General features: G+C 55.5%; 7 protein-coding genes across 7 annotated transcripts; 2 read left to right on the plus strand and 5 right to left on the minus strand.

Annotated features, from left to right (window-relative positions):
* Positions 1-8,602: 8,602 nt before the first annotated feature.
* On the minus strand, positions 8,603-9,279 carry PG986_007607 (uncharacterized protein; the record flags this gene model as incomplete). The annotated part of the gene is made up of 2 exons (XM_066843829.1): positions 8,603-9,001; positions 9,193-9,279. The coding sequence occupies 2 exons, from the start codon at positions 9,277-9,279 to the stop codon at positions 8,603-8,605; spliced, it is 486 nt and encodes a 161-aa protein (XP_066699941.1).
* Positions 9,280-11,150: 1,871 nt separating this feature from the next.
* Positions 11,151-13,196, plus strand: PG986_007608 (uncharacterized protein; the record flags this gene model as incomplete). The annotated part of the gene is made up of 8 exons (XM_066843830.1): positions 11,151-11,196; positions 11,256-11,353; positions 11,432-11,857; positions 11,950-12,367; positions 12,409-12,521; positions 12,592-12,796; positions 12,891-13,058; positions 13,126-13,196. 8 exons carry the CDS (start codon positions 11,151-11,153, stop codon positions 13,194-13,196), a joined length of 1,545 nt encoding a protein of 514 aa, XP_066699942.1.
* Positions 13,197-13,456: 260 nt separating this feature from the next.
* PG986_007609 (histidine acid phosphatase protein) lies at positions 13,457-15,120 on the minus strand (the record flags this gene model as incomplete). The annotated part of the gene is made up of 2 exons (XM_066843831.1): positions 13,457-14,388; positions 14,487-15,120. 2 exons carry the CDS (start codon positions 15,118-15,120, stop codon positions 13,457-13,459), a joined length of 1,566 nt encoding a protein of 521 aa, XP_066699943.1.
* A 926-nt stretch (positions 15,121-16,046) lies between these two features.
* On the minus strand, positions 16,047-17,756 carry PG986_007610 (uncharacterized protein; the record flags this gene model as incomplete). Its single annotated transcript, XM_066843832.1, has 1 exon — positions 16,047-17,756. One exon carries the CDS (start codon positions 17,754-17,756, stop codon positions 16,047-16,049), a length of 1,710 nt encoding a protein of 569 aa, XP_066699944.1.
* Positions 17,757-18,326: 570 nt separating this feature from the next.
* PG986_007611 (uncharacterized protein) lies at positions 18,327-20,121 on the minus strand (the record flags this gene model as incomplete). Its single annotated transcript, XM_066843833.1, has 4 exons — positions 18,327-18,915; positions 18,974-19,382; positions 19,457-19,541; positions 19,600-20,121. 4 exons carry the CDS (start codon positions 20,119-20,121, stop codon positions 18,327-18,329), a joined length of 1,605 nt encoding a protein of 534 aa, XP_066699945.1.
* Positions 20,122-20,784: 663 nt separating this feature from the next.
* Positions 20,785-22,384, minus strand: PG986_007612 (V-type proton ATPase subunit H; the record flags this gene model as incomplete). Its single annotated transcript, XM_066843834.1, has 3 exons — positions 20,785-21,394; positions 21,445-21,976; positions 22,090-22,384. 3 exons carry the CDS (start codon positions 22,382-22,384, stop codon positions 20,785-20,787), a joined length of 1,437 nt encoding a protein of 478 aa, XP_066699946.1.
* Positions 22,385-25,038: 2,654 nt separating this feature from the next.
* On the plus strand, positions 25,039-26,157 carry PG986_007613 (uncharacterized protein; the record flags this gene model as incomplete). The annotated part of the gene is made up of 1 exon (XM_066843835.1): positions 25,039-26,157. One exon carries the CDS (start codon positions 25,039-25,041, stop codon positions 26,155-26,157), a length of 1,119 nt encoding a protein of 372 aa, XP_066699947.1.
* Positions 26,158-26,474: the final 317 nt, after the last annotated feature.

The raw sequence follows: 26,474 nt of genomic DNA on the forward strand, positions 1-26,474 counted from the left end.
CCTAGTTTGCGTCTTCAAGGAGCCAAGCCTGCCAGAGCTGGCCGTGTACAGTACAGAGCCTCTCATCCCCCACTGTAGTATCAGCCAAAGCAAAGACGCTGTTTGCCTACCCATTGCCTTTCGTGCATACAACGGCCAACCTGCGTGCGATGGAGGGATGGATGGAGAGATGTCGGGTTTGTCCATCGGTGGTGGCCCAGGCTGGAGACATACCCTATTCCCAGCCCTGATTCGATGGTGATCTCAGAACAGATCTGACACTAATCTGGGATGCTATGCAGGAGCAAAGATAGCTCACGGTCGGGTTTATTGACTCCAGTTCCTTCCTCGGCGCCGAGGCAAACACGTAATACGCTCGTTTATTGTTGTACCGCCTTGCCTGGCCGTGCCTGTTGCCGTAAGGGTGTTTCTACCAAACTGGAGGGCGGAGTAGGTATTGTATTGCACTTGTTCACATGACTCCCAGGTCCTTTCATTTTAGCCAGTACTGCTGAGGTCTCATCCTCCCACAACCATTGCCTGTGGGCAAGAGCAAGGCCAATGAAGGGATAGACTGGCCATGGTGGATGGCTGAGCATGACAGCTCAGCAATCTAAGTCATATATTAAGTCGCCAAAAGTTGCTGCTCAAATGGTCGCATCTGCGAGGCTGATATAATGCACATCGTCCAGGGAAGCTGGGGCCTGGGGCTGTTCGTGACGAAATCCATCACGGGGACCATGGTGCCCCTCAATGGGCTATAACACAGCGTATAATACAATGTCAGAACCACCGTAAACGCACCAAATACCGGATTCCTAGTGGGCGGCCGTGGTCCTGAACGCCCCGCACATGTGAGAGGGTCACTATTAATTACCATGCAGACTCGAATGCATGTTGTTGTGAAACCCAAGATTGCCACTGCCTCCAGCCAGCGCCAGAAGCGAGATCCGACTCTTGTCGTATCCCTGACGCCTTGCAGCAACGCTTCGCTAAAACCCACTTGATACCAACCCCCTCTCCCCCAATAGGAGTGAGGCATAGAGCTTGACATCGTGGAAGCCATGTGCGTCCGTGATTGAGGCTTAACTTCCGGCCTCCGGCCCTCTCATTGCCATCCCACACAAACACCTAACCGAGCCCAACTGCGTAGTGCTGCTGCTGCATGTGGAAAACGCCAACCTCTTTCGACAGGAAACTGCGCCTTTCTGCATACAGTCCGCTGCCATAGAGACATGAGCGCTCCGCAGCGGCATCTAGTCCTCTGAGTGGTCTCCCAGCAGAGGCACAGCGTACCTGTATGTCTGAACCAGGACGGACTGGTAGGTAGCCATTGAGAGAATACACATAACCTGTGTTTCACACGACTTGAGCTATAATCAACCGAAACGCCAAAAGAGCCAGTACCGGGCTTTTCGCTGTTTCGCTGTCGTATGGCTACCAATCGTGGCTGCAAGGGAAAGAATAGAGCCCCATTGGTTGCGCGTCCATGGCATATGCGACGACTTTCTCAGCCGCATAGTGGACACTGGCCTGGCAGGACGATATATCGTTCATGAGGCCCTCGCGGACACGCGTGCTTCTTACTGCCGTCCATGGACGTCCGAAAGTAGTGTGCACCAGGATCGACACACGACGTATAGATGTAGTAGTTCTTGATGAAGTCACACATGATGGCTGGGCATATGTGACCGAGAAGTACCGGGCAGGTAATATTGAGGAAGCCGAACAAGTGGCAAAAGCTATGCTGGCGGTCTTCGGGTTAGTATATACGACTGAAGTAGCAGGACGGTCATCTTACATGGACGGATATGCTGTGTATTACTCTGTTCTGGTAGACGAGCCACGCCGTAAGGATTAGATAAGAAAGCAGGCAACGAGAGAAGATGGTCGGATATGCGTCTTGAGCTGAGGAGGGAGTAGTGGCAGAGTTTTGGTGACAGCATGTCGCGGCAGCTTATATAGTCGGCCGTAGCAAACCCTCAGTTGCTGCGGTGTCTTGTGCGTGTGTCGCCTTACCCCGGAAAAAGAAAAGCAGGAAAGGGTACCTAGCTTCCCCCTGTCGAGCCAAAAAGGAAGGATAACAGAGGCCACGGTAAGGAGCCAGGTTGTTTGTCGAGGGCGGTGGATCTCGAGAGTTTCCCAATTCAGGCATCTGGCGCATCACACTCCCACACCCACTTGCAATAATACGTAGGCTACGGGGGGTTTCGTGAGGGTGAGGCAAAAGCATCGTGGTATGACAAGTATTAAAGGGCATGGGTGTCTGCTATTAAAGAGATGGGGACGACAGGCTCCGTGGGGGGGCAGGGGTGCTGCGCAGTGGAAGCCGGTGGGAGTGGGTTGGACATGGTCCGCCTGTCCAGGTTTAAGCTGGCGGGCATGTCTGAGAGCCATGACGGCCGGTAGCCTGTAACAGGACAGAGCAGCGCCGATGATGGGTGGATGGGTGGATGGATGAATGGATGGGAAGTTGAAATTTCTGGAGGAGCCGGGCAGAGCGAGCGAGAGAGAGAGAGAGAGAGGGAGAGAGAGGGAGGAGGAGGAGGACGGAGGACGTTGTCTGTGTGTAGGTCTGTCTGGGTCTGCGACTGGGATGCGAAGGGACGAGGAAAGAGTTTAAAAAAAAGAGATATTCGCTGGGAGAGACTAAGATCAAAGCGGTATGCAGGTACTTTGCGGATTCTTCCCTGTTCCCTACCTACATACCGATGTGTTCAATGAGTCGGTACTGACGTGAGAGCAAGTGTGTTGATCCATGAAGCACATCGCATCCATCGCCATGGTGGGAGATCATAAGCACCTGGAGTGTGTATCAATGGGTGGGCGGAATGAATGTGTATCAAGTGTCTGCATCTGCATCTGCATCTACATCTGCATCTGGTAGCAGCACTCGCATAAATGAAAATTGGCATCATGCAACTACCAGCAGCAGCAGCAGCAGCAGCAGCAGCAACGGCAACGATCTTGCGCGCAGCACATCACCTATTCCGGCCATGTGAATCGGCAAGCATTGTTCGCATTGGACGACGAGGAATCGATGTTGACATGTACATACTGAAGGAGAAAAGAAAAGTAGACAACGGGGTAGGTACGACCGTTGATAGGGTTGATTGATAGTAGTGGGGGGAGGGGAAGCGAACGAACATTCAATTGATCAAGCTGGTTACGGCACAGGGCTCCTTGGGCCAAGTACCGAAACTACATACCAAGGATTGTAGGATATGCCTGCCTTCTTAGCGCAGTCAAATACCAAAATACCAAAATACCAAATACCAGGACCAAGAGCTTGAGCCTGAGCCTATGCCTAGAGCGGGCAAGTCGCTCTTTCTTCTGTTTCAATCAATGGATAGTCGGTCAGCTAAGACTGCACCTTAACCACATAGCCCTCCAATGGTCGAACCAAGGCCTGGCTACTGTTACAACTTACAAGCAGTCCGCGAATTACCCGACGACTTCTTCGTGCTTATGCTTATCTGTAACTATCAACATCTGAGGTGTGCACGCGTTGATCCGGTATGAATTGTATGCTTTCTTTTGTCGCCACGGGCGCTCTCGTGCTGTGTCCGACATGCCACCTATAACTATCGTAATACGCACGCACTCTTGTATTGCATTTCCTTCCGGCAGGATATAGCACACGGGGCAGCTTTGCCAACGCTGCGGTCCACTTTGATGAGACCTGAATCAGATACCGGGCAGCTCAGTGCTCCAGGTTCATGTCATGCCAGGAGCGCTCTCGGTTGTCCAGCTGTCATAGCTCGCCTGCCGACTCACTCCACGCGAGCAACGGGCGTACATTACGATATGTGTGTTCTGTTCACTTGTGCCCCGTTCAGTTGTGCCCTGCTTAGGCCTGCTTCGGGCCAAAGGTCGGACGGGATCTCCGGCATCCAGCTACCAAACATCCGCGGCCAGTAAATGGATGGATATGGGCAGCTGGCTGCACTCGGACAAAGTCGGTCAGTCAGTCCTTCGAGTCAATGCCCCGAAGCTTGAGACGGCCGCCACAAATGCAGAGAGTCAACTCGCGGGCCGTGATTGTGCGCATCCGCACGCCCTGCGTCACGGCCTCGGAAAGAGTCGAAAAATACCTACGTTTGGGCTGATTGAAAAATCATGTCCCAGAGCAGATGCCGGAACTGCGGCCATCCTTTCATCAAACCTTCTAGCAGCCCGCGGCACGGAGAGATCAAGAAATGCTAGATCGGCCAAACAAAAAAAGTACCGTACCGGTTTTGTGGGGCCGTCGGCCCCCAGTCGAAAAACTGGATGGATTGAAACCCAGGCCAGCCACCAGACCCGTTTCCTTCCATGGGCAGGGAAAAGAACAAAAAAGGAAGAAATGGGCTGTTTGATGTAAAAGCCTTCCTTGCCCGGAATGAGACAGCAACGGTGACCCCGACCACGCCCGGCTCGTACTGTCTGTTGTTTCGCTTTGAGCCCTCGCGCAAGATGGTGGAACTTGCTAAGGTGCTTCCATCGCTGTCTAGAGGTCCGAGCAGCGGCCGTTGGAGACTTGGAGTGGGTGAGCCGGGGACTAAGGTGGCCAAGGTGGTAGTAGTACCTGCTGCTTGGTACAAGCCCCTGTATCAGGGCGCGACAGCCTGACGAGGCGACGGCTTCACTTGACTACGTACAGTAGGTAACGGCCGGGCAGCCGGCAGGCTGCGATGTGGCATTGGCGGAAGTAATAATAACACGAACACCATATTTGCTTATTTGGAATCGGCAGTTGTCACGCACGCCGCGTCATCGTTGCCCGCCGTCGGAAGCTGGGCGATCCCCGAACTTGACCACATGTACCTACATGTAGGTAGGTGGGTTTGTTCTTTTCACCTGGGCTCTTCTCTTCTATCCCCCCCTCCCTGTCTTTCCCTTTCAGCTACGCCATTTCTTCTATTCTCGCGACGTCTTTTTCTTCTTCTTCCTCTTCCTGTTCTTTTTCTTTTTCTTTTTCCTTTTCCTTTTCTTTCATACTCAGTTGCACTATGAGTATGCGGAATACACCAGCGACTTGTTTGCATTACAAGCTGTAAAGCTGTATATTTCCGGTATCGCAACGGTCGAGGCTAATAATAAAACACGCCTACCTAACTTCAATACTATTTATTACTTTATACGTAGAAAAATGGAGAAGCAATTAGTGGTTCGCAACGACCAGCCGGGTTCGCCTAATACCTTAGCAAACATCAATCTTGGTTTCTGTCCGGTCGTCCTGTCACAGAGTGGCACATCGAATCTGGGCCCTCAGGGTTCTCGGGGACGAGAAATAGCAAGCAGCTGTTTGCTGCTCAAGATCTAACGTTTTATTGTTTATCGCTATATATCCATATATCCACGTGGCCCCTGACGAATTTGAAATCAACTCGACAAAATGCCCAGCTGCCCAACCGGTTCCCAGTTTCTGATATTGGGTTCACAAGGGGATATATTTACATTACACGTACCTACCTATCAACTTGGCATCAGGGTTTGGGTCCGGGGCGGGCACTAGACTAGGAGACATGGAACACTCAGACCCGGCGCCCCGACTTGACAGGCCAAGCCTTGGGTGGGTATAGAAGGCGCCATAAGCAATGCAGGCGATGACTGCCTTTTCCGGGTTGCGATGGACGTGCTATGTGGCATCGCATCGGAGGGGAGAGGGAAGAGAGGGCGCTGGCGGACTGGTGCAACGGGATGGCGCATTTCGGGTCTGTTACCGTGTAGTGGCTGGCGGTTGCACAGTCGCCGATGCTGCTGTTACCCTGCCCGGGCGTTGCGTGCTTTGTGTGCTTTGAAACCGAAGCCGATTGGACACAGCCTCAGTCGGCACATACCTCTTGACGATGTGTGTTGTGTTGTACCTGGCTCGATCGATCGGGTCAGGTCGTCGTGACAGTGGCCATGCTCCTCCGCCATCATTGAAGTACCCAACCAATCACACCAATTCCCCCTGGCGTGGTTCATCACATTTGGATCCAGTGCACGGGATAGCTTGAGCCTCAATTGCCATTTGTCCCTCCACCACCTAAACAAACCACTGTGTGCTATGCGCCTGTCCTCTTCACCTACCTACCTAAGCGAGCCTCTCTTGTTTCGAGATGCAGCCGGAAAATAACATCTGATCTCCCTCGGTGTTTGCTACCTGGTTGCCCTTTTCATTCTTAAAAACTGGCCCTTTTCCAACAGCAGGATTGGCCGGCCGAGCCATCTCCCATCTCCGCCTGGGTCTACTCTAACGCCGAAAACACCTCGTCTCATGCGATATTTGCCCATTCATCGTGCCTGCTGCTCTCCAGCCAATGCTATGCGGCACAGGGGGCACAGGACACAGCAACATGGTCGGGCGCTAGCAACCTGTGCCCTTGGGTAAGACGTACTGATGGTACAAACGTCAATAGTACTTCAGCTTTCTTGCTGTTCAAGAACCAAGAACCCGCACGAGTCTGTCCTCTCTTTCCTGCCTGCCCTGCCTGTCTGTTCGTCCTGCCCACCAATAATGCCATCCACACCCACCCCGGCAGCGGGAGAGGGGGCCACCGCACCGACGCACCCAAGGCCAAGGAGACCGGGGATTTCGGGAAACTGCCAAGGTTGGTGATCGACAATTCTGGAGCTGCGTCTGCCTGAAGGTTTCAACGAGGCCGAAACGTTGACAGGCCCCGTCCAGTGCCCGTTGCCCGTCCCGTTTTGCTAAATACAGACATTTGGAAACCAAACGCAACCAATGGTTTCTCTCTTCTCATCTGATCAGCGCTCTTTCCTGGCCGATGCTGGGCAACCCTTTCTGGTTGGCGGCGCGTCGTCGGCACGTACCGTGGTTTGCTGTCCCAGTCTTCAACACCCCTTTGCCCTTTCGAACACCCGACGAACGAGTGCTGTACTTGAAGTAAATGAGTAGGCCTGGCTTGAACCAAGTGGCAGATAATGTGTATTTTTCTTAGCCTCAGCTGTCGTCCTTATCAGGCCAACTCACTGCCAAAGTCTGGGACGCCGGACGCCGGCATAGGGCCCGAGCAGGTCCGATCACACCTCGTAGTGACCTATTGAATCTTATTAGGTTATTTTCTTTGATGGCGATTAACAACAACAGGGCCATTCATCACCGAATGGGCAGAGTCCCTCCCCCGACAGCGTGGTTCTTCTGCACAGTAGCTGCCGTTTTCGCCTGGCTCTGATCTAGCGTTGGATAGTCGTCTTTGACGTGTCCAACGAAGCTGGGGAATACGGGCTGTCCAAGACGGACATTTACTGTAGCTCGGCGATTACTTTCGACACAGTGCCAACGTGGGGCTCGAAAAGGTGAAATTCATCGCGCCGGCTCATGCGCAAAACGCTTTGATGCCCAGGGGGGATCGTTATGGGCCTAAAACAACATAAGTGGGATTGGGGAGGAGGAGGAGAAGATGGATGGAGGAGTAGAAGGAAGAGGATACATATAGGATATACGCCGTCACCTATAGACATGCCCAATCGCCTGCGTCCATGCAATGAATTTCCATTGCATTTACGTCAATTCGCATTGCATAAAAACTACCTATGTGCATTGCATGTACGTTCGATGTAACCGGCCAGAAGCAGGATTAGCGGCTGCCGGAAGTCGCAAGAGAGGACCTGCAGCATCGCTTCCGTCAAGCCCCGTCGCGGAGCATGTCCGTCTTATTGGGAACACCCCTGGGCATATCGACTTTGCACCCAGCTGGGCCAGGGGCTTAGCAAGACTGAGATATGCACGTCGAGCAAGATATCACATCTCACCATCTCCATTCCCTTTTCTTCAGATGAACCCCGAAGCGGACCGCTTTCGCCTCACTATAGCTCACGTTATTGCGACCCCCTCCCCCTCCCCCTCCGTCCACGTCCACGTCCACGTCCACGTCCACGTCCACGTCCGTCTGCCCCTGCGTCCCACATTGGATCTTGAGCAAGCAAATGCAATGGGCAGCATGGCGTACTTCTTTCCTCCCTCCAGCCCCAGGCTCCTCCTTCACGCCGCGGCGGCTTCCAGATTCAGCAAAGTCGTTCCCGCCCAGTCCCCCGAGCTGGTTGCCAAAAGGAGCCAAGGGGCGGGGGCTGAGGGGGCTCTCACACATGCTTGTTCGCCTGCAGCAAACCAAGCGCCGAGGGGTCCGCCCCAGGCGTCTAAGTGACGATGGCCTATGACACCGATTGTCACATGAATATAATAAGATTACTCGGACATTTCTCCCCTCATGCCTCGCTGGTAGAGGAGGGAGGAGTATGGGGACTTCTCATCAAGCGTCCGGTCAGCAAGTCACGTCGTAGTAACGTTCAGAACGGCGCCGCATTAAAACCCGTGACAAGTGACAGGTTTTAGTGGCGGAGCATAGGGCGGAGCACCGAGCAATGGCCTTGGTTAAACTAGTAGCATAGGCCTTTGGACATTAATATTACAACATACACAGATACATGTACATGCAAGTGCTTTCTCCCCTTCTGGACGCAACCATGGTCGTAACCAACGACGTGTCCCAAGTGTTCGCAAACAGCGGTCGCCGGGACGTGTCCCATGTTTCTCCCGGACCAGTATTGACCAGCCTGGTGGTTTCTCACCACGCGAGGGGAAACCCTTTAGTATTCTCTCGTCGCCTCCGCCAGCCTACTCGGAAGATGGCTATTACAGAAAAGCCAGCGCGCCGGCGAACCCGGCCCAGGCTGCGGCGACTGCAGCCCCCACCACCACCGTGCCGGCCGCGCTCTTAGGGGGCGTGGGCGACGCCGCCGCGGGGGCCGTGTTGCTCGGCGAGCTGCTGTCGCCGGTGGCCGACGCCCCACTGGCCGCGGCTGACTTGGAGGGGCAGCTCACGACGTTGGGGACCTGAACACCCAGGGTGCCGCAGAAGGTGGAGGCGAACTGGATGGACGCGTCCTGGTCGACCTTGTTGCAGGCATCGGACACACAGCAGGCGATGCCGTCGATGAACTCCTTCTTGGCGCAGATGCACTTGGCGTCGGTGGCAGGGCACCCACCGATCTGCTGTCCCGACCCCGAGACGAAGTTGGTCAGGCAGCCTTTCTGTTGAAGTGCACGTGATCAGTCAGTCGTGATTGGCCCCAGTTCAACTCAAACCCACCTCAGAGACGAAGAAGAAGAAAGAAAGAAAGAAAGAGCAAGAACCGGTCGTCGACTTGTCGCTTATCATGTGTGTATGAATGGGACGGGCAGGTACGAAACAGGAGCCGTAGGGAGCGAAGGGGTGGGCTTACTGAACATTCGGGCAGGGAGCCGAGTCCTGATTGCTGGGCAGCAGCTAGGCCCGCGAATGCGACAATGCTGACGGTGGTGAACTTCATGGCTGACGGTGGTGCGTGTTGTCACGGCGCTGATGGTTGTTAAAGGAAGACGTGTCACTTTGGAAAGTTGAGTATGCCGAGAGCGTGGGTGTTAAGTAATACCGATGAGACCACTGACAGTCGAGCAGTCGAGAGGAGGAAAGCAGGGACGATGACGGCTGCGACGTACGAGGAGAGGAGGTCGGTCCAGATCGACCTATTGCTCTTATTATCCTCTCCTCTCCAACTGTCGACTCCAAAGGACCAATGAATGATGCGATTGGCGGGCCTGTTGCCAAGCTGCCTGCTCCAACTTGCATGTCAGGGGAGCGGGTAAATTGGCGCTAACACGCCATGGAATCCGAGCAAATGCGTGCCCGATACGATAGACAGCCACTCGCCCTTACCAGTCAAGGTAGGTAAGATGCAGGTATGTACCTACCTCCATTGCACTACCTACATGTATATGCATACCTTGGGTACCTCGCAGTACCAATTTGTTCAGCTGGGCGGGCTTTTCTTTCTTTTTCCTCCTGCTTCTTCTTCTTCTTAGGTATTCTTCCTTGGCAGGACAAGACGAGACGAGACGAAGCGAGACGAGCACAATCCAATGTAGATGCCACTCAACAGTCATTTAGTCTCAATCAATCAGAGTTTCCCTCTGTTTGCTTCAGGCAGGGTATGTTAGATTACATAAACCTACCTGTACCTACCTCACGACGAGGCAGGCCCTGGCAGAACGTGACAGGTACTAGGTTAACCTAGAAACTGAGGGTGGCACTACTGGCAGGCACTACCTTTCTGCTACTCGTGCTACTGTTGCTCCCCCAGATCTTTGCGCAGGGAAAGTGGGACCGCTGGGCGCCCTGGGCCTACCAAATCGCCGTTTCCAAGGGACGTTCCCGCATTTTAGACTTGACCGTAAGGGAAAGTGCGGTCGGCTTATTTAGCGGCAGGTACTTGTTAGCGCGTCCCCTCCGGGCGGGTGAGGTGGTAGTCGTACTGTACTTGCAAGTGGTCTGGTGCAAGTGGTGCAAGCCGAGCGTGAGCATGGCATGTGTGATCCGTGGTCGGAAATTCTGATGGCGAAATGGTCGAATGGCAATAACCTTACCAGAGGCTGATTGCCGTACGATGGTGCTGCTATTTGCTGCTACACCCCAACCGCCTCAACTCATGGCAGCAGTCTTCAGCAATACTTAACATACGAATACGCGCGTTTGCTCCAGTTTCCTCCTCGTCTCTTTCTTCTCCTCTGCACTCTATCGACGAAGGGCCCGCGGGTTGCGAGAGGGCGGGAGCGCATGTGCGTACGTCAGGTAGTACGTACATATATTGTAAGTATAGGTACTGGTAGTAGATGGCGGCATTGAGAGAACCGGTCAGTCTAAAAGCAGCCATCGGTCGGACCTCATCATTCATGGCCCCGGGATTGAGTTTGATGGTGACATTGCTTCAATAAAACTCCGCTGGGGATTTTATATCAATCCAGGAATTCCCCGGGTTCCCGCTGCGCCCGTGCCGTCTCATACATCTGGATTCTGTACACAGCAGAAACGAGCAGTAGCTGTCACTCTCCCTCCCTACCTACGTACCTCAGAGACCTGACCAATGACCTGGAGCCTTAGGCCAGACCCTTGCCGCTTCGAAGCATCCCCCTCACCTGCTACAGCTGCACGGGAGAACGTTGTTTCTTTTTGGTCTCCAACCGCGGCACTGACCCCCCAACGTCTGCTGTCGATTGCGTCAATAGCTTCATCCTGTATGTCCGGATTACTTACTTAATACAGAGTCGCCGTACCTGCCTCTGGGCGTTGTCGGTAATTTCTCTGCCACGCAGATATACCACCACGCATCAATACCTTAAGCAGTGAAGACTACTGTTTTTCACGATGGGTCTCGGAATTCTCGAATCCAAGGCCATGGAGCATGTGCCTGGTGAGTTGGTTTCCGCCCCTGATTGCCTCGGGGTATATTGCTCAACTAATTCACGCAAGGCACTACGCGATACTACGATGATCCGCAACGCCCGCGGACAACCAACACCGCCCCGGAAACTCGGGGTCTCAAGTGCGATAAGAATGGCATTATTCTCGTGAGTATGCCTTGCCCTTAACATCTACTGCACAACAGACATTCGGGTTTTAACCTTTGTATGCCACTTTTGGTGTAGCATCCGCAACCGTCTGATGACCCAAACGACCCCCTGAACTGGCCGTTATGGCAGCGCGATCTCATCACGTTCGTGCTGTCCATGACGGCCATCTTCGCCACGGCGCTCGGTCCAATCCTCGCTGCCAACACGCTGACCCTGTCCGTTTGGTTCAATATGAACTTCACCTACGTCGCCCTGCTAACGGGCTATTACCTTCTCGGGGTCGGCTTCGCTGCCATCTTCTTCGTGCCCTCGGGCCGCATCTGGGGCAAGCGGCATCTGTTCATCGTTGGCACCATCATCTTGATCTTCTCGAGCGCTTGGGGCGGCGCCTCGGGCAAGAACTATACGAGTCTGCTCTGGGCACGCATCATCCAAGGCGTCGGCACTGCACCGTTCGAGTCGCTGGTCAACGCGGCTGTTGGCGATTTGTACTTCGTGCATGTAAGTCTTGCTCGATTATATTGCTGTGTGGCGATGTGGGAAAGGGGAGAGAGGGATATTGCCAAGATGGTGCTAACTTGTATGTGGCATAGCAACGCGGTGTGCGAATGGCGTTTACCAACTTGGCTGTGTTCGGTGGAGCTTTCTTTACCCCTGTTGTAGTTGGTAAGATAACGCACACTATCGGCTGGTCGTGGACTTTCTACCTCGTGGCCATTTTCACCGCCATCTCCTTGTTCGGTGTCATTTTCCTGTGCCCCGAGACCTCCTTTCGCCGGGACACGCGGCTCAACACGGACATGGCGGCCGACTCTGGGCGCGAAAGCACCTCGCAGGACGAACCCGAGAAGGATGTAGGACCGTACTCCCAGACGACCGCGATCGAGGCTGGCTCTGCGGGATTAACTGCCTCTTCCCGCCCCAAGAAGACATACACCGAGTCCCTCGCCCTTTTCGATGACCGCAAGACGGACGAGAGCTTCTCCAAGCTGCTCTTCCGGCCCTTCCCCTGTTCGCCCAGCCCGCGTTTCTGTGGGCCTGCCTGATCCAAGGCACCATGATCGGTTGGACCGTCTTCATCGGCGTCATCCTCGCCGCCGTCTTCCTGGGCCCGCCGCGCTGGTGGAGCGAGGTCGAGACGGGCTACGCCTACGTAGGGCCCTTCGTGGGTGCCGTCATGGGTTTCGCCATCGCCGGGGGGCCTCGCCGACTGGAGCGCCACCTGGCTCACCAAGCGCAACGGCGGTGTTTACGAGCCCGAGTTCCGCATCTTCCTCGTGATCCCCCAGTTCATCTTCGGCTGCATGGGCCTCTACGGCTTCGCCCTCACCAGCCAGGGCCCTTATCATTACGTCGTACCCATCATGTTCTTTGCATTTGAAGTTTGTGGCATGGTCATTGGCGCTGTCGCGAGCTCGCTGTACATCGTGGATGCGTACCGTGAGTTGAATACCCACCTCTCATGTTGAGCAACTGTCTTCAGATCTCGAGTATCTGGTTTTCCCATAGCTAATACTGTCGGTGCCACGTATAGGGGACCTGGCTATCGAGGGCTTCACTTGCCTCATCATCTTCAAGAACTTTTTCAGTTTCGGACTCACCTTCAAGGCGTACGATTGGTTGGTGGAGGGTGGTACAGAGCCAGTGTTCTACGCCCTGGCCTCTGTGCAGGTGGTTATTTGTCTGACAAGTATTCCAATGTGTGAGTATTCTCTCCGCCGTGGTTTGCATAGAGAGAAATTGGATTGCTAATACGTCTGGACGACTAGATATCTACGGGAAACGAAATCGCGCCTTCTTCTACAGACATGACATGTTGGCAATGACTGGTCTACGTTGATCTCTGAGGCAACGCTGACCATAGTGATGGCGAGATAACCCCATGGACATCTTTGGATAACGTTGTCACGATGGGAACAATTTATCACGGCCATATAAAAACCACACTCACACCACGTGATGGCTTACTACGATATATGCTTTTTGAAGTCTCCTGAAATAGGGTCAGATTCCCAGTTCGGTAGCTGCTAATGCTAATTATAATTCTCTTGACGCTGATAGTCGTTTTGCTGGGTGACATAAAGTTGAGCACGTAATTCATTACTCGTAACATGATCCACAACAGAACAACTTGCCTCTGAAGTTCTGCCTCGATGTTCTTGATTCACCGCCCAGTTGGAAGTTGTGAAAGAGCGAAGGTGAGTGGTGGACACGAAGCTCTAGGCCTTGGAAGCCCCAGAAATCTCGACCTTGGTGGACTGAGCCGCCAGTGAGGACTTCTTGACAAGGCGCAGGCCCGCCAGGGCGTAGACCAAGCCCCTCGATACCCAGGATGACGACGAGCGTGACCAGAGCACCGATGACGCCAGCGACAGCGGTGGAGATACCGTTGCCGGACTTTGAGGCTGCGGTGGCATCACCTCCAGATGAGCTGCCGGAGGCATACTGGGCACACTGGCCCGTCGAGTTGCCACAGGCGGTGCACCAGCTCTTGGTGTCGCCGATGGCGAACTTGTTCATCTCGCCGGCGAAGGTGGACCAGGGCAGCAAGACCTCGGAGCGGCCGAAGAGTGGGTAGGCGACGGGGACGTTCCCCGCGGCCCCCGCGGCGCCGTTGGAGAAGAGGAAACGGACCGAGACGTCGTCCTCGGACACGGGCGACGAGGTGGAGTTGGTGACGAGCTCGAAGGCCATGGAGGAGGCGTAGTCGACGATGCCGGTGAAGTCGGCCGACAGCTTTTGCAGCTGCGCGAGGCCGAAGAAGGACGAGAAGCTGGCGTAGGCGCCGAACTGGATTCCGAGCGGCGACGTGCTCTTGCTCTTGCCGTCCAGGATGGATTGGAGCTGCTGCAGGACCTGGCCGGCCAGGACGGAGCCCGCGATGGCGCGGATGGGCTCCGACTCGTTGAAGGCCAGGTTCCACTCGTGGATGTTGGCGAGGTCCTGGACCTTGGCGACGGTCTCTGGAGTGAGGAGGTCCGACGAAGGGATCGTCTTGTTGTGGATCCTGGCCACATTGATCAGGTCAAAGACTGCGGGGGTTTGTCAGTAGCTACTCCGGACGCATCGAACGATGGAAAGAAATCCCCAAGGTGGGGGGGGTATAGATAAAAGAAAGACTCAGACTTACTCGTGTAGCCGTTCTTGAAGTTGGCCTCGTCGGCATCGAAAGTGCCGCTGATGACGGGCAGCAGGCTCTGGTAGAAGGCCCTGGAGTCGCTGTACGTCTGCTGGTACTCGCTCGAAGCGAAGTAGTTGTTGGAGCTGACCATGGCGTTGCCGCAGCCGCTGCCGCCCTGGAGCCACTCGTTGTTCTCGGCGTCGGCGCGGGTGCTCGAAGCGGACGCGGCGACGGCCTTGACGGGGACGTACTGGTAGCCGCCGAGGGGCGTCTCGACCTCGGTGCCGTTGGCGAGCTCCTGGGCCGAGAGGCGGCCGACGGGCGGGTAGAGCCCCTGCGCGAAGACCTGGGCCGAGTTATGCAGGACGGCGTCGTCGGGCGCCGTGACGCTGAGCTGGGACTGCACGGCGACGTCGTGGCTCAGGCCGCGGATGGGCGAGCTGGCGTCCGAGGCAACGTACCGGCTGCGGTAGTAGCTGCCGGACAGGAAGACCTCCTCGGCACCCAGCGACGTCAAGTTGGCCGGCGCGTGCGACTTGGGCGTGCGGTCTCCGTGGCGGTGGAAGATGTAGACGCCCAGGACCGACTCGCTTTGCGCGAGCGGCAGGGAGGCCAAGGCCATCAGAGTGAGCTTCAAAGCCATGATGGGAAACTGACGACGAGCTGCTGCGACGGGTCCAAAGTCGGATGCTCGAGTGACTGGAGTATCTACGAACACTCAGTCAGGCCAGTCAAGTAAGTGGTTGGCGGTTGCGGGCGATGGTCAACTAATACCACTTTTCGACCCGATTCGATTAAATAACAAGAATCCACGATGGCTGGGATCGTAATCAGATCGAGTTTTTGCATCTCCGCAAAGGAACGACCGACCGATCAACCAACCAGCCAGCCCCGGTTGTTTCGCTGATAAGACAGCATGCAACTGCAATACGGTACACCAGGGAATCGAATCGACCGACCCCGCGGCCGAGGCCTTTCCCCTTCTCGCTGCTACCGACGACTGCACCAATCGAGCGCTGCTGTTGCTGCTGCCCGCAGCATCCCGCTCGGGACCGGTCTGAGCGATAACGGACCCGGAAGTGGGAAAGCTTGAATGGCTAGGCCTGCATGGTAACGAGGCCTCTGCCAATGGGAGGCAGCTCACCAAGTCCACACAAAGTCCTGACTTCTATATCTCGTTAGCTTCGCAAGCCAGCGGAGGCCTATAAGTGGGGGAGGCGCAGGCCGACCTTGTTGGCTCACGTCACCATTCGCTGTATACTGTCAAGCTCGGCCTTTATATGCGGTATTATTCAGTCGGAAAACCCAAGATGCCGACGCATCGCCGGTCAGTGAATGTGTCTGCCCCCCCCAGCAACAGTTCCTTGCGTGATGGTATATTTGCTATGCATAGTACTGCTCTCCTCTGTACAGCTCAGGCTACGTGTACTAGTAATTTGGTGATAGACTTGGTATTTGAAAGAATCCATCCTCGGCCACGGCGTCGTCTAGGTAGATAGTAACATTGACTATTCGCCACCTCGATATTTCACTCTTGCCAGCGAAAGAACAGCGTCGCCAGGGTACATATCAGAAGCGGACGATAGTGATCCTGCCCTCGGCGTCTTCTCCGACGACCCATCGCTCGTCGCCGTATATCCGCCCCTTGCCCATGAGCTCGGTCCACATCTCATCGGCGAACCGCGCCTCGGCGTTCTCGTCGTCGGCGTCCTCGTCCTCGACACTGATCCGCGGCATGACGAAGACGGACAGTGCCTCGACCATGAAGCATTGTCTGGCCACGACCCGGACACCGGCCAGCGCGTCCTTCATGTCGCTGACGGTCAGGTACGGGAACTCCTCGTGACGCCAGCAAGGTGCATGTCCCGGCCAGATACTTTTGCTGTAGGATGGCGATGGAAGCATCGAGGCTGCCGTCTTGTTCGTGTCCGCGTCCGTCTCGTCAGCAAAGGACGGCCCGGCCGCGGAACCGGATCGAGAACAGAATGACATGTGGACATCGCCATCGGCGCAGCACTCATCGTACCAGATGGGACCGAACCCGACGAGGGGAAGACCGGTGCAGCGCACAGTATGGTGCCGCGGAGGAAAGATGGACGACTGCGTGCCGGCGAGCCAGCGGTGCTCCTCTTCGTGTATATAGAGGTTGTTTTCGTCCAAAGCCAGGTCCCGAATAGCCGGAGTGTGCCGCTGGCGAAGGTCGATGGTTTCCAGCTCCCGCCACGTAAGCCGCCGAATGACCGAGGGGCCCAAGTCGGCGTCCGGCCTCTTGGTGCCGGTCGGGTCCAGCGAGGGTTGGTAGGCCGAAGGAAACGATATGTTCCAGACGGCGAGCTGTTCGATGGGGTCATCGTCGCCCCAGGGCGAGCGGTGCGGTTGCCATATGTAGAGTGCGTAATGCGTGTTGCTGTGCGTAGAGAAGAAGCGGTCCGTCGCGTTCAGCGGCAGTCCCAGGAAGTGGATCCTCCACTCGGAGCGAAAGGAGATGTTCCAGGCCGACGAGTCCGGAGATGAGCGCACGATGGCCAGCTTCGGGGACCGCGAAGACGACCGGGACTGGGCCCGCTGCACGTCGTAGGCCGTGGCGAAGGTCCGGTGGACGACCTCGCGCTCGTTCAATCGGTGGTAGGGTTCCCGCTCGCACCATTCGACGATCAAGACGGCACAGGCCAGCCGCACCCGCCTGACGATCTTGCCCGTGCTGCTGAAGGGGACGTGGAATCGCCGCTGCGTCTCGAGGTCGTACGCGACGTACTGTCCGTCCTCGACGCTGGGGTAGATGAGCAGCCCGTCATTCATGCACCAGGTGGGGTCGCTGTATTGGAAGATGGCCTTGTTGTCGTTCCATCGCAGGAAGCGATCCCACGGCGCGACGCCTCGATGCAAATCTCGGTGAGTTGCTTCCTGGACCACGTCAATCTTCTCGATGAGGCGCGGCTTGGCCTGTCGGAGATGATGATAACGCCGAGCGACCTTGGCGAAGAGGGCCGCCGCAGACTCCCGCCTTGTGCCCGGCGACTTGGAGCCCGACCCCAGGGCCCGGGCTTCCCTGGACCTGGGAAAATGCCACCTCAGCAAAAGCAGAGATGCATGTTCGGATGTGAAGGCATCGTGCCAGGCGTGGCTGATGCGGCGGCAGGCGACACTGTCGCGGGAGGACAGGTAGGTGATGATGAGCAAAAAGACGTCCTGGGGTAGATCTGTAAAGTCTTTGGCGAGGGTGGCAGTAGAAGAACACGACGCTGCATGCCCATTTCTTCCGGCTAGGTCGACTGCCATATTTGTTGGCTGGCTGGGCGGTATCTGCACATACATGCCGGTATGGTAAGCTTGCTTAGGTGCTGGACATGCCAATGAGGTCAGCAGAGGCTGTTGGAGTCGGGCGTCGGGCATGCCCCGGTCCTTAAGGTATTGCCCTGCTTGCCTTATCCAAGTAGGGATACACTCCAGGTAATCACGCCTACTCCTGTTGATTGGATATGCGTGCCTTGTCTGGGTACCTGCCAGTTTGAATTTGTGACACCATTGCGAAGCGCGGTTCAAGTTTAATTGTCAGTCGGAATCGATCTAAATTCTGCATCTTTCCAACAACAGCAGCCCATGTGATTGCCAAACGCTTACTCAATTGGGAGGGCCTTCGCGGCAAGAGATCGCCACCCCGCTACCGGGCTTCGGAGCATGCATCAATGTATAAGTATTTATTTGTATTAACAACTACAACAGCAGAAATTACGACACTGACCAACTTATCCCCTCTGGATGCGATGCAGCTGCCCCCAGGTCCCGAGTCATTCTGATGTACACTTCAGCGCTCCCCTACATTTTCCCCTATTACATTGTAGATATAGCCTAGCTATGCGTAGGCATTGCCACATCGGCCTTCTGTGAGATTGCGTCGGCGCTCGACCACATGGCCGTGACCGTCTTTTGCTGCGTGTAGAAGTTGATGCCCGGTCTGCCGTAGAACGTGTTCGCACCGCCACCTGCAATGCTCTTCTTGTTGCCCGTGAAGGAGAACATGGGCAGGGGCACGGGGATCGGCACGTTGATACCAACCTGCCCAGCCTCGATGTTCTTGCGGAATGTCTCGGCTGTCGAGCCGGACTTGGTGAAGATGGCAGTGCCATTGCCGTATTCGTTCTCGTTAATCAACTCAATGGCCTCGTTCAGAGTCTCTACGTTCAGACAGACCAGGACCGGACCGAAGATCTCCTCCGTGTAGCACTTCATGTGAGGCTTGACGTTGGTGATGATGGTGGGGCCGACCCAGTTGCCGTTAGGGTACTTCTCCGGCTTGAAGTTCCGGCCGTCGAGCAGGATCGTTGCCCCCTCCTCTTCGGCGCTGGAGATGAGGGACTTGATTCTCTGCTCGCTTTCGGGCGAGATCACGGGGGCCCAGATCAGCCCCCTCCTCGAAGCCGCCGTTGACATGCAGGGCCTTGGCACGCTCTGCAAGCTCAGGCAGCCACTCTTTTGTTTCCCCGACCATGACCAACGTGCTCAGAGCCATGCATCTCTGGCCTGCAGCACCAAAAGCGGCACCAGTAACCGCATTCAAGAAGTGGTTCTTGTTGCAGTCTGGCAGGACTGCCGCGTGGTTCTTGGCACCCAGATTGGCCTGGACACGCTTGCCGTTGGCGGAGCCTCTGGAGAAGATGTATTCTCCGGCTTTGTTGCCACCAACGAAGCTGATAGCTTTGATTTCAGGGGCATCTAGTAGGAAATCCACAGTGCGGTGGGCGCCGTGGACGATGTTGATCACGCCAGATGGGAAGCCGGCCCTCTGGGCCAGCTCCGCGAGAATCATGGCGGCACCGGGGTCACGCTCCGAGGGCTTAAGGACCAGGGTGTTTCCAGTCACAGTGGCGATGGGGATACACCACAATGGGATCATAGCGGGGAAATCTGGGGGGGCACAAGCCAGTCAGTCCCACCTACGTAGTTGGAATTGCTTTTATATATCGGGCGAATTGACTTACTGAACGGGCAAATAGCGGCCGTGACTCCCAGTGGCTCTCTGTAGGACCTTGTCTCCATGTCCTTGGCGACCTCGAGCACCTCACCCTTGAGGAGCTCAGGGGCACCGCAAGCAGCTTCGGCCACCTGCAGCCCCCCTCAAGACATCGCCCTTGGCATCGGCGAACGTCTTGCCTTGTTCCAGAGTGATGCTGGCCGCCAGACGGTCCCAGTTCTCGCGCACCAAGCCGACGAACTTGAACATGATCTGCTGGCGGGCCAGCACGCTGGTGTTTCGCCACGCCGGGAAGGCCTTCTGGGCGCTGTCGACGGCGGCCCGGAGCTCGGCGTCGGTCGACTGCGGGACGCGGGTCACGAGGTTGTTGGTGGCCGGGTCGTAGAGGTCGATCCACTGGTCCGCCTGCGAGGCCTTGAACTCGTTTTCCACGAACCAGGGCGTATCTTGGGGCTGGGCGATCTTCTCGTGCGTCTGGGGGAAGCTCGTGGCCGTGGAGGACATGGCGCTGTAGGGCCGGATGTGTTGCGCGGTAGCGGCCAAGCGGCGCGCTGCTGTGTCTTGAGAGGCCATTCTCGCGGACAGGATCGATACAGAAGGGGAGAAAAGGAAGCGAGATGCAGTGCGGCCGGCGCTGACTTTAATACCTCTCGAGACGGGCAGTCGCTGCATTGTGAAGAGGGAAGAGGAGGAGGAGGAGAAGGGGATCCCTAGCAAGCAACACCAAGTCGGATTTGGATAGGGGACGACCACCAAAAAGCAATAGCCAGCCCGGGGGAAAGGCTATCTGTCTTATATGTATGTACAGTTGCAATTGGATAACCGACACCCGATCTTTGTCAGGCCTACAGTAGCCGGGGCCTCTCCTATCTCGCCAAGGCGCCGCTTTCGGTGCCAACCTCTTGCCCCAGATTTGATGGAGGTCGAGGTGGGGTAGTTCCCTCACTTGTCCGCTTCCGCTGTAAACCGAGATCTGGGGTAGACTAGGAGCCGCGGATACAGTCGCAGCGCTTGTTGGTCGCTCAATGTTCCGTCTCGTTTCCACTAGGTACACCGTACATGGATGTATTCATTACCTAACAAAAGTGTCAAAAGAAAGCCAGGCACGGTAGCTGAATGAGGCATCGCCCGCCACTACCTACACTTCATAGCAAACACCGTGAGCTTCGGTGCAATATGCAACATCATGGCAGTAATAGCCACCCATCCATTCAGTGTCTGTCTGTCTGTCTGTCTGCTTACACGATGCTATCGTAACGGAGCCTGTCCCGGGCCGAATTCGATCAAAGGGGAAACTAGCTACCTAATACACGGGCTCCGGCTCTTCACCTAATCCTATTCGAAGCTGTACTTCAGCCAGCCGCCAAGAGCCTTTAGACTCTCCCACCGCACATTCTCATCAGGATCTTGCATCAACTCCATGACGCGTGTCTTGAGGCCCAGCTTCTCCAGCTGATATCTTCTTTCGGGCACTTCTTTAACGAGGCAGCCCACATCGTTGCAGGCAATAGCCAGCACTCCCTTGTCGTTGTCCCAAGGTTTCTTCATGATCTCGGCAAGCTGGCGTGGGATCTCGCCAGTCTCAAAGTCGAGGATCTTGCGGGAGTTCTCCGTCCAGAAAGTTCCGTTTCGATGAGGAGGCGACCATCGCAGATGGCCTGACCGCACTTCGGCAACGTACTCGTCAAGAGTAGTCTTGGTCTTTGTGTATTCCTCCAGCATCTCTTTGAGCTTGTCGAGGTCCTCTTGCAAGTCGGGGTCTGTCAAGTGACGCCCACTCACGTTCTGCAGGACCCCAGGAAGCCTCGCCAGCACAGCTGTCGGGAGTAACGAGTTCGAATTGGGGCTGAGTAGGTTGTAAAGCGTAGAGGCGAGCAGGCGTGTCGTCTTCTCCTTTGGCGAAAGGCGCAGTAGCTGGGTATATAGAAGAATTATATCGTACTCACTGCAGCATATTAGTATCCGACACCACCGGGGAATGCTGCTTCGACTTACTCGTTCATCTCGTCGCCGATATCCTCGGCCTCAAAGCTTAGCTGCCACATAACCAATAGGACATGGTACAGGAGCTGGAGCCCAACGCCGCCACCCAACGAGCCCTCAAAGCCACTGCTACCCCTGAGAGTAGTAGAGCTTCCGCTCCACAGGCTGGCTGATGTGTCGGCACCAATTCCTGCGGCTTTTCTGAGGATCTCGATGAGTGGGGTGACGGTCTCGCTCTTCTGCTTCCAGAACAGCTGCCTAGAAGACTGCCCATACAGCAAGGCCGAGTATTCGGTAACAGCGATGTCTTGTAGTCCTGCGTCGTTTGAATTTTTGGCCAAGCCGCAAAGATAGCTCAAGATCAAAGGCAGGGCGTTTTCGGTTGCGGCAGATTCGTCTTGCGATCTCGCCATCAGGGTGGCCAGAACGGTCGAGGTCAGTAAGGGAATAGGATCTTCGGGGTTGTTGGAGTGCGCCAGGAGCGGTAGAAAATGCTTGTAGGGGTCTGCGTCCTTGAACAAGGCCTTTGCCAGTGAAGGCACAGCTGTACAGGTAGGTTAGCATGGGAAACCAGCATGCCGACTTGGCAGTTGCAGAGCACGAGAGGGAGGGACTAGGGCAATGCAACAAACGAGGGAAGGAACGAGGGAGTCTTACCATCCAGCAAATCACTCAGCAAGACCAGGATGTACTGAAGCACTTCGGAGCGCTTGCTTGCCGACTCGAAGACCCCGGGTGCGCCATTGCCACCGACGAACAGTATGCGGTAGCCATCCAGATCAGCTTCGACCACTTGCTTCCTCTGCTCCTTTCTGACTTTGTCTACGGCTCGGATCTTGGCGAGCTGAGCATCGGTGACAGTGCCAACACGGACGGCGCCTTCCCAAGGTATGGGGCGCTGTCTGATGTTGTTCTGGAGCGAACCGAGGTACGGGGGCGGATCCAGAGACATGATATGATGCCTGTAATGGCCTCACACGATCGAGCAGCGTATTTCAGGCGTGTTCGGTGAGCAATTTCTCAAGTGGCGGAGTTGAGCTTGGTAGCAAAGAGGGGAGGTTGACTGCGATGGCGCAAGATGGATAGAGGTCGCCCGAGTCAGGCGGGTGGTGCAGTCTGATGTTTGAGGTGTGGTATCGATGGTGGCTATTCCGACTTGAAGCTCCGACTCCAGCAGCACGCAAGTAACTAGGTTACGCAAGTACGTCAAGCAGCTGGACCTTGCTTGCGGCCTTTCCAGTTTGGAGCACCGACGTTTTAGTGGGGCGGCGCATCTGAGATCAATTGATCACTCTGGTGCAGGTGCAGCCATAGCTCCCATCAATGTATCGTTTACAAAAAGAGCTGTACGGTAAATTATTATATCTCGTCTTGTTTATCGTGTATATCGGCAAGGTAAGTACACACATACCTAGTATCTGATATGCTTGGACAACGGATTGCCAGCCGGTAAGTAAGAAGAGATCCTGGGCTTGAGTATCGGTAGTGCTGCAGCGAGAAGAACACCAACCAGTGCGCTGGCTTAAGATGCACATACTGCCTTACCTACATACAAGCCTATACCCATGCATGGTTACCTAAGTATATATAGCAAAGAGAATATGCCTTTGTCGCTAGTGTTGGGTATGAGAAAGTCCCATACAGCTCCATCTGCACGTGTTGAGTTTTGGTTTCAGCATGCAGTGCACTCCCCCGAAGGCCTTCAATGAGACGAGGTGCCATTCCGTTCTACTCCCCAAGCACTCGAAGGCGAATACACACACCCTGCGGTCGATAGCGTACTAAGGGCCAAGGGACTGACAGGAGTTTGCTCAAGTTGTTTTGGGCTTCCCGTTGTACGGCAACCGTTCATCGTTGGGGGGGCGTTGCTATTTCGCAATTGACAGATGACAGGCATGCACCAGATCTAGGACCTTCTTTCTCGCGCAGCCGATTGATGCAAGTAGGCGGACAGAAACGTTGCACGAAGAACAGGCGACCGCACGTGTGATTATTGATCTTAAGTAGGTAGTTTGTGTTTGCCAGGGACCCTTTTCTTTGATTCGCGACATATGGTGACAGGAAAGCTTGCTGCTGCAGACTTGAACGTCATCGCACCGAGGCAGTTTGATCATACCTAGGTACGCGACAGTAGATACACGACAGCAGGCTGTTTGCAAAAGAAGAAGGTTGGACTTCTCTGGAAGCTAGAGACGTAAGGTACCAAAACCTTGAAACGTCCGCTCCGTTCCGCGGGACGGGTTTATTTTTGGCGAGTATACTCCGTATGTATACCTGACTCCATCGCGAGTCCATGCCATGCTACCGTGCGGATGCCCTATAGCAGGGCGGCGGTTCCTGAATAATGGATGGTTTCCATAGTCTGATCTGTAATGACGGAGCCCGAGTTACTTTGATGGAGTGGCGAGGGACGATTGCGCATGATTGGAACTGGGAACGGTGAGGCCCAGCTGAGAGATACGAGCTACCTGTCGCACTTAGCAGCCGATCGGTTAGCAGGCTTACGCGCTACAGCCAGAGCGCTGCCAAAGAGACCCCTGTCGCGCGCTCGAATCTGGGTATGAGTTGTCGGCCAGTCAACCATCCCGGTCGCTGTGAGTGCAAGCACACCTACATAGAACAGTCCCAGATTCTGCCTGCAGCGCTGGTGCGGGTGCTGCATGCCAACTCACCTCGCCATCATCACCACCGGGGTCACGTCCGTTGATGCGTCTACATGCCACCGAGTACCTAACCGAGAGCTTGCCTGGGTTGGAATTTGGAACAATTGAAGCCGGCAAAAAGAGGACAAGTGCTCCTTGGAATCATCCGAACTTGAACTTGAAAAGAACTTGAACAAGAACTGGAACAAGACTGACGGGCTGACTGACTGATTGACTGACTGCTGTACTGGGTCGAATAGAGAAACACCCCTGCCAATGGCCGTGACCAGCCCCCTCGCTTTTTTTTCTGGCAGGACCTGGCCGAAGGCGCCTATGACACACCACCATCCAGCGTCGCGAACTGCCCGACCCCGCGACTTTTTGGGCAGACGGCCATAAGAGAAGAGGTTGGGAAAAGAAAAAGCCCCAATCGAGGCCCAAAAAGACGCAAGTCGTGCATTAGTAGTATCCTGATTCAGACTGACCCTTGATTGTATCTTTTTTTCCCATTCATCCATCCTGCCATCCCATCCTACTCTGCCTACGGATTGTCTTGCTTGTCTTATCTTGTCTTGCATTTTTGCAAGTCTTGTCTTGCATACCTACTTACACGCCATACTCAACTCTCACAACTGGCGAGGTCTCCCGTCCCGTCATCTCATACCCTGTCACTAATAACCACGTTAACACCGCCTGAGCTGAGTCGAAGCTTGCTGGCGATCCGGCCTCGCTTCTCGTCTTATTCCCCGTTTTAACAATTGTTACACCGCGGTTCAGTAAAACCTCACACAGCATTTGCGACTTGGATTGACTGTCCAGAGTGGCCGCTCCCGTACGGAGAGAGCGAGAGCGCGCAGAGTGAGGAGGAGGCCAGTTTGTCTCACTGCTCACCCCCCATCGTGGGCGCCAACATTCCAGCAAGCAAGCCCAATTCGGAGCCTGCTAGAGCTCTTACACCGTCACAATGCGATTCTCACGGCGGCATCAGCCGTCACTTCCCTCGTCCCTGGTGGCCCTGCTGCTCACCTCCAGCCTGACCGCCGCGTCGCCCTACCCCAAAGATGAGCTGCGAGACTTGGGCTACGGATACATCATGGAGCGCGCCTGCGCGTCTTACTGCGGTGCCGACAACCAATACTGCTGCTCGCAAGGCCAGCAGTGCTACACATCGGCCGGTATAGCGGGCTGCGCTGCGACCGCCGCAAACGGGGGAGGGTTCGATTTCCACACGACTACGTGGACCGAAACCAAGACATATACTAGCACATTCAGCACCTACGCGCCCGGCGCCACAGAGGGAGCCGGCGCCGGTATCGGTGGCGCCGATTGCATCCCCAAGCCGGGCACAGGGCAGATCGCTTGCGGGCCCATCTGCTGTACCAACCAGCAGTACTGTCAGCATAGTGGCCAGTGCATGCCGAACGCGGGCGGTGGATTGTGGACCACGGGCACGACCGTGGGCACGACCGTGGGTGTCATGACAACACAGTACTCCGCGCCCTATCGCGTCACCAGTGGCTCGACCGTCTATGATCCCACGGGTACCGCGGCTAGCCAGACCGCCGAACCCACGAGCGACGAGGGTGCTGTCACCACCACCAACAGTTCTCTGAGCGGAGGCGCCATTGCGGGTATCGTGATAGGCACCATCGCCGGTCTTATCCTGCTGCTGCTGCTCTGTTTCTTCTGCATTGTCCGCGGCCTGTGGCATACGCTCTTCGGCGGCAAGAAGAAGGACAGGAAGACCGAAAGGGTCGAGGTTATTGAGGAACGCTATACTCGCCACGGCGGTGGTGCCGCCGCCGCCGGACGACCCGCTCACCGGACATGGTTCGGCGGTGCCGGTGGTGGTGGTGGTGGCCGCCCAGCGACTGTTAGCTCGCGGAGAGAGAAGGAGAAGTCTAGTGGTGCAGGATGGCTCGCCACTGCCGGCGGCGCTGCTATGTTACTTCTCGGCCTTCGTCGGGGCGACAAGAAGAAGGAGGAGAAGATGCACAAGCCGCCCAGGAGTAACTGGAGCAGCTCGTACTATACCGACTCGTACACTGCGAGCAGCCCTAGTAAGTTTACCCCCCACCATTGACCGAGACATGAATGAGAACAGATAACTGACTGCTTGAAATAGGTAGCGCTAGTTCTGACCGCAGGACGCGCAGGTCTCGACACTCCAGGGGAACCAGGGCATCGCACTCACGTGTGTCGCGGCATACGAGACGCTCGTAAGCTGGTAGCACCCCCCCCGGAACCTTTTGATATATACATACACAACATACTTTCTCGCCTTCATATGAACGATAATTTGTTCTTCTTTGACACACCCCTACACACACACCACCGATCTGTCTATAATAAACACTTCCCCCCGAATCAGCACATATCAACACTAGATTACAAACACCC

This window comes from Apiospora aurea (genome assembly GCF_038362705.1).
Source record: "Apiospora aurea strain CBS 24483 chromosome Unknown utg000005l_segment0_segment0, whole genome shotgun sequence".
Lineage (NCBI taxonomy): Eukaryota > Fungi > Ascomycota > Sordariomycetes > Amphisphaeriales > Apiosporaceae > Apiospora > Apiospora aurea.